This window comes from Rhincodon typus, chromosome 41, assembly GCF_021869965.1.
Source record: "Rhincodon typus isolate 14 chromosome 41, sRhiTyp1.1, whole genome shotgun sequence".
In the NCBI taxonomy this organism is placed as follows: Eukaryota; Metazoa; Chordata; class Chondrichthyes; order Orectolobiformes; family Rhincodontidae; genus Rhincodon; species Rhincodon typus.
This window is the reverse complement of record NC_063372.1, coordinates 9,504,578-9,518,158: the sequence shown is the minus strand read 5'-3', so window position 1 is coordinate 9,518,158 and position 13,581 is coordinate 9,504,578. Positions and strand designations below refer to the sequence as shown.

The following is a 13,581-nucleotide window of genomic DNA, read 5'->3' as shown; positions in this document are numbered from 1 at the left end:
AGGCGTACAGTATGTTAGGTTTTATTGGTAGAGGGATTGAGTTTCGGAGCCATGAGGTCATGTTGCAGCTGTACAAAACTCTGGTGCGGCCGCACTTGGAGTATTGCGTACAGTTCTGGTCACCGCATTATAGGAAGGATGTGGAAGCATTGGAAAGGGTGCAGAGGAGATTTACCAGGATGTTGCCTGGTATGGAGGGAAGGTCTTATGAGGAAAGGCTGAGGGTCTTGAGGCTGTTTTCGTTAGAGAGAAGAAGGTTAAGAGGTGACTTGATAGAGACATACAAGATCATCAGAGGATTAGATAGGGTGGACAGTGGGAGCCTTTTTCCTAGGATAGTGATGGCTAGCACGAGGGGACATAGCTTTAAATTGAGGGGTGATAGATATAGGACAGATGTCAGAGGTAGGTTCTTTACTCGGAGAGTAGTAAGGGCGTGGAATGCCCTGCCTGCAAAAATAGTAGACTCGCCCACTTTAAGGGCGTTTAAATGGTCATTGGATAAACATATGGATGATAATGGAATAGTTTAGGTTAGATGGGCTTCAGATTGGTTTCACAGGTCGGCGCAACATCGAGGGCCGAAGGGCCTGTACTGCGCTGTAATGTTCTATGTTCTAATCCTGACAAATGCAAGGTGATGCATTTTGTAAGATCTAATGCAGAAGGGAAGTATAAAATAAACAGAACACTTAGCATTAAACAGAGGGATGGATCTAGGTGTAGAGATCCACAGTTCCCTGAAAGTGGCAACACAAGTGGATAAGTTGGTCAAGAAGGCGTATAGTATGCTTGCCTTCAATTGATTGGGCCACTGAGTATAAAAATTGGCGAGTGATGTTGTAGCTACATAGAACTTTAGGCCACGTTTGGAATATTGTGTACAGTTCTGGTCACCATACTACCAAAAGGATGTGGAGGCTTTGGAGAGGGAACAGAAATAGTTTACCAGGATGTGACATGGCTTGGACAATATTAGCTGTGAGGAGAGATTGGACAAACTTTTTGTTTTCACTTGAACATCTGGAGGATGAGGGCAACCTTAAGTTTACAATTGTGAGGCATGGGTAGAATGGATTGTTGGAGCCTTTTCTCAGGGTAGAAATGTCAATTACTAAGGGACATAAGTTTTTAAAGTAGATAGGAGAGGCAGTTTTTGTTTTCAGAGGGTGTTAAGTGCCTGGTATGTGCTGACAGGTGGTGGTGGAGGCAGATGCAATAGCAGCATTTAAGAGGCATCTTTATAGATATAAGAATAGGCAGGGAACAGAGGGGTATGGACTGCATAGAGGCAGAAAGATTTGAGTTTAGAAAGGAATGATGTTGGTGTAGTCTTGGTGGGCTGAAGAGCCTGGTCCTGTGCTGTACTAGTTCTCAATCTGACAACCCCTCATTTAGGGCAGAGAGTCTGTTGCTACTGAAACCATGCACACCCACACTGAGTTTAAAGAATTAAATCTTGGCCTTTTTATACTTGTAAAAATATTCATATTGAAGAAAACCTGAGGCTTAACAATCTCAAATTTCATCCTTTAATTGGTTTGCATTGTAATAATTAGGCTATAATGTTAAAGGATTGCAGCATTACCTTGGCAGATTATAGTGCATTAAATGGTCTAATACCATGGCTTTTGAAATCAGTATGTTGTCTGACTTGCATGAGTTATAGCACAAGAGATCCACTAACATTTAAAAATGCTAGATCCAGTAGGAGGTGTACTTCCCATCCAACTTAAATCATGTTTTTTTTAAAAGTAACGTTTCAAACACTAAATACTAAATTAATGCATTATTTGTCATTAAATAAACAAACATGGACTTATTTCAGATTTGTTGATTTTGCTGGGAACTTGAACCTGACTCTTTCAGGCAGCTGTTTAGCAACTTAAAATTTTAATGAACTTACATCACCACAAAGCCTTGTGTCTGCACTCACTGACACATGCGATTTGAGTTCCCAACACACTGGTTCTGGTAAGTTACTTTCAAGTTCAAGATGAACAGTAAATCAAAGACCCATCACTCGGGCTGTTTGTGACGCACAGTTTCTAAACTAACATAAGGAAACAAGGGAAGGTATTTGGAATGTATAAATTCCCTGCAGATATTGAAAATTTAACTACCATCAGATTTGGACTGAGTGACTTTGAACAGACTGTAGTCATTATCATTTTTAAAAAGGAAACCTGAGTTCTCACCTAAAGCTAATTTCTGATCTGATTTTTTTTTAAACTTGGGAGCAATTAAATTGTGGCTATGAAGGCAAAGGAATCATTGTTTTATCACGCTTTGATGTCCATAGCACCACCTAAGGGCAATGGAGATCTTCAAGCCTTCATACAGATTGTTGCGCTTTTGTGCATTTCATCTATTGCACTCGAGTGCTCCTTTTGAACATAGTAAATCCGCAAAGGCATTTTGCAAGAATGTTATCACTATTTGACAACTGGACATGACAGGAGATATCAGGACAGGTGGCTGAAAGCTTGGTCCAAGAACTCTTAGTCCAAGAGATTTACCAGGATGTTGCTGGGAGTGGAGGATTTGAGTTAAGGAGAGGCTAGATAGGCTGAGATCTTTTTTTCACTGGCATGTAAGAGATTTGAGGGAGTGACCTTAGAGGTTTAAAATCATGAGGGGTACTGATAAGGTAAAAGGCAGATGTCATTTATCTAGGGTGGGGGATTTTGACCCTGAGGATATATTTTTAAAGTGAGGGGAAGATAAAGACATGAGGGGTAATTTATTTAAAAAGTCAGTTGTGTGGAATGAATTTCTGGAGGAGCTGATGGATGTGGGTACAGTTAATGTTTAAAAGACATTTGGCTAAGTACATTGAATACTAAATTGAGGGATATGGGCTAGGCACAAGCAGGTAGGACTAGTTTAGTTTAGGATTATAGTCAGCAGACTGGTTGGACCAAAGGGTCTGTTTCCATGCTGTGGCACTCTGACTAGTTAAAGAGGAGAAATGGATGGAGGAAATGCCACAGCTTAAGGCATAACTGTCAGTGGTGGAGTGATAAGTTGCATATCTGTGCAAATACTTCAATATTTGCTACATTTTGTATGGGATGTTGGTCAGACTAGGTCTGAAGTACTATGCAGTTTTGGTCTCCTTATTTAAGGAAGGATACACCAGAAGCAATGACTCAATTTCTGGGATGAAGGGGTTATCTTATGATGAAAGATTGGGGATCTAGAGTTTTTAGATTTAAGTAGATGTTTTTGAGACAAAGATTCTGGGGATCTTAAGTGGATTGCTGAGGGGATGTCTCTGCTTGTGGGAGACACTAGAACTAAAGAGCCACCATTTTTTAAAAATTGAGGGCACAAATTTAAGACTGATGAAAACTTAGTGTTAGTCTATACAGTTCTCTTCCTCAAAGAGAAAGGGAGTCTGGATAATTGACTTTTTTAGGCTGAGTTAGATTTGATTGGCAATGGAGTCTGAGATTGGGGGTAGTCATGATATTATTAAATGGCAGAGCAGGCTTAAGGATCCACCTGGCCTTCTGCTCCTAATTTGGATGTATATTTGGTAAGTACATATTTTTGAATTCCTAAAATATCGTGTGATCTTGCACCAGCTGTAGTGTAGCTTTGACATTCTTACAGTTGTAGAGTGTAGCCAGATATTGCTGGAACTTACTCTTTGTAATCGTGCCTCTCCCACGGAAATTGAAACCAAGTAGAACTTTTATTTTAAAAAAAAATAGTGGCACTAAAGTGTAACTATTCTTTCCAATAAGTTTCAAAGATAAAAGTAGAACAACTTCAGCTTTTGATTTATCCTTTTAAAAATAGTTGACTATATTTAGCAGCTTGTTTACTTTGTTAAACAATTTAAAGTTAAATTTCATAGGTGAAGATCTAAAATCCATAGTGAAATGAACATCACAAAAAATATGCTTTCCATATACAATAAACTGTTTCAACTGGCACTCTTAATAAACCAAGAAAAACCTCAATGCTGCAATCTACCACAGTGTCTGTATTTATGTTTTTGTGTGTGTGTGTGTGTGTACTCTCTGCATTACTTTTCTATTGCTTACTGTGTATTTTTATGTAGATGGTTGAGGGACCCTCTAAGCTCTGCAGTCCTACCACAGCTAGTCGTGAATGTAAGTGGACAATTAAACAACTCACTGGAGGAGGAAGCTCCGCAAATATCTCTATCCACAATGATAGAAGAGCCCAGCATATTAGTGCAAAAGATGAGGCTGAAGCTTTTGCAGAAATCTTCAGGCAGAAGTGCTAGGTGGATGATCCACCTCAGCCTCCTCCAGTGGTCCCCTGGATTACAGATACCAGTAGTTTTAGCCAATTTGATTCATTCCATGTGATAATGAAACAGCTGGAGACAGTAGATATTGCAAAGGCTACAGGTGCTGACAAGATTCCAACAATACTGTTGAAGACTTGTGCTCCAGAACTTGCTGCTCCAGTATAGTTACAACACTGGCATTTACCTGACAATGTGAAATTGCCCAGATGTCCTGTACATAAAAGCAGGACAAATCCAACCCAGCCAATTGCCGCCCTATCAGTCTACTCAGTAAAGTGATGGAAGGTGTCATCAACAGTGCTATCAAGCAGCACCTACTCAGTGATACCCAGTCTGGGTTCCACCAGGGTCACTCAGCTCCTGACCTCATTACAGCCTTAGTTCAAACATGGACAATAGAGCTGAATTCCAGAGGTGAGGTGAGAGTGACAGCCCTTGACATCAGGGCTACGTTTGACCAAGTGTGGCATCAAGGATCCCTAGCAAAACTAGAATCAATGGGTATCAGGGAGCAAACTCTGGTGGCTGGAGTCATACCTGGCACGTAAGAAGATGGTTGTGGTTGTTGGATGTCAATCATTTTAGCTCCTGGTCTCCTGCAGGAGTTCCTCAGGATAGTGTCCTAGGCCCAACCATCTTTAGCTGCTTCAATGACCTTCCTGCTGTCATAAGGTCAGAAGCGGGGATGTTCGATGATTGCACCATGTTCACAGATACTGAAGCAGTCCATGTTCAAATGCAACCGGATCTGGATAACATCCAGGCTCGGGCTGACAAGTGGCAAGTAACACTTATGCCACACATGCCAGGTTATGACCATCACTAATAAGTGTGAATCTAACTACTACCCCTTGACATTCAATGGTGTTACCATCACTGAATTCCCCCACTATCAACATCTTGGGAGTTATCATTGACTGGAAAGTCAACTGGACCCACCACAAACAACAGCCACGAGCTGATCACAGGCTACAAATATTGCATCCAGTGATTCGCCTCCTGACTTCCCAAAGCCTGGCCACCATCTACAAGGCACAAGTCAGGAGTGTGATGGAATACTCTCCGCTTGAGTGGATGGGTGCAGCTCCGACCACACTGAAGCAGCTTGCTTTATTAGGACCACATCCACACCCTCCAATGCTCAGTAGCAACAGTGTACTATCGACCTGATGCGCTGCAGAAATTCAGAGATCCTCGGGCAGCACCCATGATCACTTCTCTCCTAGAAGGAAGAGGGTAGCAGATATGAGAACGCCACCCTTTGCAAGTTCCCCTCCAAGCTGCTCACCATTCTGACTTGGAAATATATTGCTGTTCCTTCACTGTCACTGGGTCAAAAACCCTGGCATTGTCTCAAGGGCATTGTGGGTCAACCTACAACACATGGACTGCAGCAGTTCAAGAAAGCAACTCACCACCACCTTCAAGGGGCAAGTAGGGTGGGGCAATAAATGCTGGCCAGCCAGTGACACCCACATCCCACAAGCAACTAGAAGAAATGTTGATATCTTGAAGCTTAACTGCAATAAACATTGACCAAATGTGGACCTCTTGATTATCCAGAATATTTCAACCAGCACTTTGCTGGTACCATAGGTGCTGGTTAATAAAATGTTTGCCGTATTCATTGCAAACCATGATGTAACTGTGGTATTTCTTTCTTAATCCACACCAGGTAGACAAGTGAAATTTTGTAATTTCAGAATTACTAAGTACTTATTTGATATACTGAGGATGTCATTTGATAACCTTTGTAAATCCTTCAGTGGCTGTTTAGACCCTATGCATATTTCCATAAGTGTTCCCTTCCCGATAGGCAATGATTTAACCCCTTCATTCACTAAAAGGAATGTCAGAGGAGCTCTACCACCATATAATAAAAGTTGTACATTTTGCCTATCACACTAAATGTGTCATGTTCACAGAATAGTAACAAATAACTTTTTTAAAGCAGGAGTTGGTTAGAAGTTTAAAACCATGAGGTGCAGGGGAAGGGAGACATTAGCTTTGTTATGAAACAATCAGAACTTTAGACTACTTAATGCCTATTGATCCATCAGGGTGATAGCTTACAAAAATGGAAATGGAGTAGAGTGGGAAAAGGAAATCCAGCCGCTTGACAGGTTTATATGGGGATCAGTGGTGTAGTGGTAATTTTGCTAGACTAGTGTTAGAACCAGTCCCCCAGTTTATGTTCTGAGGTGAAGAGGGAGGATCTAGTCATCTTTTATAGAACTGCTCCCTCAATTGAGGAAGGAAGGTTAATTTAAAGAGGATTCTTTTTCCTCACGTATACTTTTTCTCCAAACGTCATGTTTTCAAAAGGAGCCAATTTAACCAGGCTTTTGAGTTAAAGGAAGAGTGGGTTTATTAGCTACTAAAACCAACCACGACACAAATGCATACAGATTATAAATGACAGAATCCAGAAAAGTAAAAGTTAAAGAATTTATCAATCATTTGGTCAAGGCTTGACTTTGTTTTGGGGTTTTGCTGTGGCCTGACCTAAAGTTCCTCTGCTCAGGATATGTTCTGAGTGAGGGTATGCAATTGCCTTCACTCGTGTGGTGCCCCTCAAGCTCATTTGGGCTGGCAAGGGTGTCCACTTCCATCAGAACTCCCTGCAACACATGCTGCACTTGCCACCTTTTCCAGTGATTAAAGCCAGTTGTAGGACCTGTTTGAAGTCCAGTTGACCTTCAGCTAGTAGACACTTTTGCATGGTTACATCATTAATCATTAGTCTCTCAGCATCTCATTAAAGGTTAAACCAAAGTCGCATGCCTCTGCCCATCATCTTAACCTAGTCAAAAATCCTGATCATTGATTTCCCCTGGTTCTCAAATTGCTGAGTAAAACTGATAGCATCTCAGAATTAGAGGCAGCTTGGAGTTATAATATTCTTTAGCTTAAACCATCAACTCTTGAAAGGTTTTAGTATCTGGTGCTTCAGGGAAATTTAGGCTCCTAGTAACCAAAGAAAGTGCAGATCCAGAAGCTGTAATTCTCCTGACTCATTGCTTTTCATCTGCTTCAATGTCACTTGCCCAGAAAAAAAAACACATCTTTCCACATACTTGGCCCAGTTTTAAACAGCAGGATCAAACAAGTCAAGCTTCCCAAATAATGGCATAATGCCAGAAATACCCAAACTCAAAGACAACCATTGAATGCCTTCAAGACCATGTTTTTCTCTCATTGCCACTGTAATCACTCCACAGAGGCTGAAATCCCATCACCAAGTCACTGGGTATGGGTATGGTCCTTGACACCAATCTATCTACCTCTCTTAGAGCAAGCAAGATGGCTCATACCCCTGTTCTTGTATGTCAACCAGGGTTCCCTGATTGGACCAGATTAACAGCCCCAATCAGGGAGCTCCTATTTTATAAAGTCCACTTGGCCAACCTTGTTACAATCACTACAGACATGGGATCTTTATATTCACCTGATGAGTGAACAAACAGACAGGGTCTTTTTTTTTTAAATATCATCTGAAGGCATCACCTTAACCTAAAAAGCGTCAGCCTAAAGGAGGCTTGTATCCACAAGGGTAAGAGGACTACCTATTGAACAATACCTATGAAAATTGATTAAGCATATTGTTATTTAAATATGCAATTGTTTAATTCCACTTGTCAGCTTCTGTAAAGTGCACTTTTGCTGGATCTGTTACTTTCATAATTGTCACTGTGCCCAGTCAGCAACACATCACCATTCTCAGGGGGTCCATAATTTTAGAGAGGGCAAAAAAAATGACAACCAGATACTTTTGCAGCAAATTCCAAACTGTTTGGTGAGATCAATATCTCAAACAAGATTCCAGTCATAAAAATCTCATGTATCTCGTGCAAACGTAACAGAGGCCTGTGAAGGGAGATTGGAGGGGGCAGTACATTTAGATGAACCAGCAGCTTCTCGGCAAGCATAGCTGCTTCTCAATTGTCCTTTGCCAATTTATTGAACTCAGTTTACTTTTAACTAACCTGAGCACTGGTTTCAAGAATGGTATGTGCATCTAAAGATGCAAGCCAATGCTAAAACGGCAATAATAACACATTGAGTATTCCATGGCATAATGCTTTTTTCCTTGCAAAATAACACATCCTCTGGCTTACTCTGAACAGCTTCAAGAAAGATTCTGTCGTAATGAACATCACACTGCAGCCGTTACTCCATCGCTGTGCAGAAAACATTCCAAATGGTGGGTGCTTTGTCAGCTGTAGCCTGAAACAGATTATGTAACCTGCAAATTGCTTCACTAAACAATCAAATTGAATATTTGTTCCCTTAACAATTTACTTTTGTAGTTTTTTAAAAGGTGCACAGCTCCAATGTAGCAGAAGGGCAAATTGTACATTTGTTAATGAAACACTTATAATCTTACAGAACAGGATAATACCCAAATTAATGAGCAAGGCCATGAGGAGTCCACAAATTAAAATCAGAGTCCATCTTTTACTTAAGCCTTATTTTGTGGAAGTGTTTAAAAATGTATTTATTTGCCAGGTGTGGGCTAGGTCAGTATCTATTTCCCATCTCTAATTGACCCTTGAGAAGGTGGTGGTGAGTTGCCTTCTTGAACTGCTGTAGTCCATGTACTGTAAACAGAGCCACAATGCCCTTTGTGCGGAATTCCAGGATTTTGACCCAGTGACACTGAAAGAAAGGTGGTATATTTCCAAGTCAGGATGGTGAGTGATTTTGAGGGGAATTTGTAAGTGATGGCATTCCCATATATCTGCTGCCCTTGTCATTTTGGGTGGGGTTGGTCTGTGGCAGTAGTCCCTGTATTTGGCCAATTTGATTGACTGCTTCCTGTTCAGCTCACTTTCTTCAGATACTTGACAAAAAGTTTTGTTTCTGCAGGGCGGGGCATTTTTCTTCATTGAGCACGTGGCTGCTGGCAAAGAAACATGGCTACGCTTCATTCAACATGTGATCCAGCCAGCATGGCGTTACTTTGGGGATGGATGCTATCTGACCAGGGACACTTGGGTAAACCTCGAGAAAGCCAACTTCTCAGAATTGAATCTGAAGCACATCATTGCACCTTTGACGAGTTTGATCAAATACCATATTGTTGGATATGCAGTCAAATGAGAAGCTGGACCATGGGAACACCAAACCTTATATCTACTTGTCTACTGTGAATCGTTCATTCTAATTACAAGTATCATTGCTATAATCCTTTGTCAATTAATTTTAATCACCAGTCACTACGATGAGTGCTTTTAAATGTACCTTTTTAATCCACTGTATCACATGCAGTACTTTTATCCACAATGGTAATCAAGCAAAATTCCAGATTATTACATCCATCTCCAGGATCAGTTTTCATATTTCATTATTTCAATCAATACTTTTCTCTGTACCCTCCCAACTCACTGAGTCAGAATGTCAAAACATTTTATTTTAGAAAAAGTCAATTCTCTAATCTCAAATGAGGTGCTGCTTACCAAATGTTACATTGTGATTTGAATATATTAAGCAAGACCTATTTGTGCTATGATATTTTTAATGTGAAGTATTTCTAATCCTTTTACTTTCACCATGAATTGCTATTCTGATTTTACAAATATTCATATTAACATTTAACTCTGCAGTAAAGAATTTCACAGATTCACTCCCCTCTGAGAGAAGGAATTCCTCTTCATCTGTCTTAAATGTTCTTTCATGAATCACTGGAGTCAGGGAGTGTCACAGGGAGGACTGGAAAATGGCTAATGCAATACCCCAGTCTAAGAAGGGAGGGAGGCAGAAGGCAGGAAACTATTGGCTGGTTAGCCTGACCTCAGTTGTTGGTAAGATTTAGAGCCAATTATTAAGGATGAGATTGTGGAGTACTTGGAAGTGCATGGTAAAATCGGGCAGAGTTAGCACGGTTTCGTCAAGGGGAAGTCATGCTTGACAAATCTGTTAGAATTCTTTGAGGAGACAAGGAGTCAGTGGACATGATCTATTTGGATTTCCCGAAGGTTTTTGACAAGATGCTGCATGGAGGCTGCTAAATAAGAGCCCATGGTGATAGGAGAAAGTTACTGACATAGATAGAAGACTGAGAAGGTAAAGAGTAGGGATAAAAGGTTCTTTTTCAGGATGGCAGTCAGTGCTGGTGGAGTTTGGCAGGAGTCAGTGTTGGTACCACAACAATTTCACGTTTTACAGTAACAATCTGGACGAAAGAACTGAGGGCATTCTTGCTAAGTTTGCAGATGACACAAAGATAGGTGGAGGGACAGGTAGTTTTGAGGAAGCGGGGAGGCTGCAGAAGGACTTGGATATGTTAGGAGAGTGGGCAACGAAGTGGCAGATGGATTACAATGTGGCAAAGTGTGAAACTATACATTTTGGTGGGAAAAATGGAGGCTTAGACTATTTTCTAAACTGGAAAAGGTTTCAGAAATCTGAAGCACAGAGGTACTTGGGAGTCCTAGCTGAGGATTCTCTTAAGGTTAACATGCAGGTTCAGGTGGCAGTTTGGAAAGCAAATGCAATGTTACCATTCATTTCAAGAGGGCTAGAATACAAGAGCAGATGCCCTATAGAGCCCTGGTCAGACCATGTTTGGAATATTGTGAGCAGTTTTGGGCCCCATATCTAAGGAAAGATGAGGTGGCATTGGAGGGAGTCCAGAGAAGGTTTACAAGAATGAGCCTGGGAATGAAGGACTTGTCATATGAGAAACAGTTGAAGATTCTGGGTCAGTACTCAATGGTGTTTAATAGGATGATGGGAGGGGAGATTTGATTGAAACTTGAAGAATACTGAGAGACCTGTATAGAGTGGACGTGGAAAAGATGTCTCCACTAGTAGGAGAGACTAGGACCTGAGGGCACAGCTTCCGAGTGAAGGGACGATCTTTTAGAACTGAGATGAGGAGGAATTTCTTCAGCCAGAGGGTGGTGAATCTGTGGAATGCAATTCTGCAGAGGATTATGAAGCCCAAGTCATTGAATGTAATTAAGACAGAGATAGATAGGTTCTTGATTAGTAAGGAGATTAAAGGTTATGGGGAGAAGGCAGGAGAATGGGGTTGAGAAACATATCAGCCATGATTGAATAGCGGAGCAGACTCAATGAGCTGAATGGCCTAATTCTTTTCCTCTATTTTGTGGTCTTATGACCCCCTTATTCTGAGATTATGCCTTCTGGTCCTAGACTCTCCCATAAAAGGAAACAACTTTTCCGTGTCTTCCCTGTTAAGTCCTCTAAGAATCTTGTACGTTTCAACAAGATTGCTTATCATTCTTCAGAACTCCAATGACTACAGGCCCAATCTATTCAGCCTCCCATTGTAAGACAGTCCCTCCATACCTGGTATCAGCCTAGTGAACCTACTCTGGACTGTCCCCAATGCCAGTATATTTTTCCTTAGATAAGACTCCATTCCCTTTGAAATAAAGGACAACATTTCATTTGCCTTCTCTAATACCCGCTGAACTTGGATGCTTGGTTTTGGTGATTCATGTGAGGACTCCCATTTCCCTCTGTTATGTAGATTTCTGCAATGTTTCTTCGTTTCAGTAATATTCAGCTCCTCTATTCTTCCTGCCAAAGAAATGAGGAAAGAGGTGACAGTGGTGTAATGACAAAGTCACTGGATTAGTAATCCAGGAGTCGGGGCAAATGTTCTGGGCATGTGAATTCAAATCCTCACTGTGACAGTTAACAAATCTGGATTGAAACTACATTCATGGTCACTATTACCGAGACTATGGTAATCCATCTGGTTCACTATTACCCTGCAGGGACGGAAATCTGCCAACCTTACTTCGTCTGGCCCATGTGTGATTCCAGACCCATAGCAATATGGTTGACATTGAACTGCCCCTGAAATAGCCCAGCAAGCCACACGGGGATTTAAGGATGAACAATATATGCCAAACTTGCCTGTGATGCCCACATTCCATGAAAGAATAATAAAAGGCTTTTTAGGCTTGCACAAAACCTTACTGAATGGATCAGCCCCACCTTTACAACATAGGAAAGATCTACTTAGTCACAATTTAGTCTGTTTTGTCCTAATCAAAGCCACAAATGACATCCTATTTCACTATGATTGTGGGGCAATTCCATCCCCATTCTCATTGACCTGCCTCCAGCCTTTGACAAAAGCCTTCCACCACCTTTCAATCAGCTCAGCGGGACTGTCTGTTACTGGTTTTGCTTTTGCCAAGCCAGTCATAGTCAGACCACCTTGAGCAAAGGCTTCGCTTCCTCTCCCTACACTGTTACTTTTGGAGTCCCCTAAGGATTTCTATGTGGCTTCGTTTCTCATGTGCATGCTGCCACATGGCGCCATCATCTGAAGACATGGCACTGGAGTCTGTGTGTACATTGAAGGCACCCAGTTTAACCATACCCTGACGGAGAGGTTAAATTCTTCATATTGTGTTTTAATTGAGTTACTGTTAGAAGGGTGGAAATATCAGTTTAACTTCCCATGACATGTCAAATGTAAAACTCAGTTTCATTCACCAGGTGGAGGCTAGCAGATAAGTATTTGGCTACAAACTTTCTGTGTTCCTCCTTTATGAGATTAACTCCCCCAAAGAAATTAGATAAAATGTAAGCAATAACTTTTGTTAAAATTGCAGTTATAGCAGTAAATTAGATGAGTTAGTGTAGAAATAGTGCTTTGCAGAACACCTACGCTCGGTTCGCAACAAACAACTGCACCTCCCAGTCGCGAACCATTTCAACTCCCCCTCCCATTCCTCAGACGACATGTCCATCCTGGGCCTCCTGCAGTGCCACAACGATGCCACCCGAAGGTTGCAGGAACAGCAACTCATATTCCGCTTGGGAACCCTGCAGCCCAATGGTATCAATGTGGATTTCACAAGTTTCAAAATCTCCCCTCCCCCTACCGCATCCCAAAACCAGTCCAGCTCGTCCCTGCCTCCCTAACCTGTTCTTCCTCCCACCTATCCCCTCCTCCCACCTCAAGCCGCACCTCCATCTCCTACCGACCAACCTCATCCCGCCCCCTTGACCTGTCCGTCCTCCCTGGACTGACCTATCCCCTTCCTAACTCCCTACCTACACTCACCTTTCCTGGCTCCATCCCCGCCTCTTCGACCTGTTTGTTTCCTCTCCACCTATCCTCTCCTCTATCCCTCTTCTATCCGCCTCCCACTCTCTCCCTATTTATTTCAAAACCCCCTTCCCCTCCCCCTTTTCTGATGAAGGGTCTCGGCCCGAAACGTCAGCCTCTCTGCTCCTATGATGCTGCTTGGCCTGCTGTGTTCATCCAGCCCTGCACCTTGTTGTCTCGGATTCTCCAGCAT

General features: G+C 41.8%; 1 protein-coding gene across 2 annotated transcripts in view; it reads left to right on the top strand.

The window, feature by feature from the left end:
* The window catches only part of LOC125487440 (putative methyltransferase-like protein 7A), an 18,386-nt gene extending 4,805 nt beyond the window's left edge, over window positions 1-13,581 (top strand). The window contains exons 2-3 of one of the 2 annotated variants that reach the window (XM_048618989.1): window positions 8,416-8,492; window positions 9,158-9,349. In XM_048618989.1, the coding sequence (XP_048474946.1) occupies window positions 8,416-8,492; window positions 9,158-9,230 (150 nt within the window). In that variant the 3' untranslated portion in view covers window positions 9,231-9,349. Of the gene's footprint in view, window positions 1-8,415; window positions 8,493-9,157 lie in introns of both variants that reach the window. The other variant, XM_048618987.1, reaches the window with a different exon arrangement.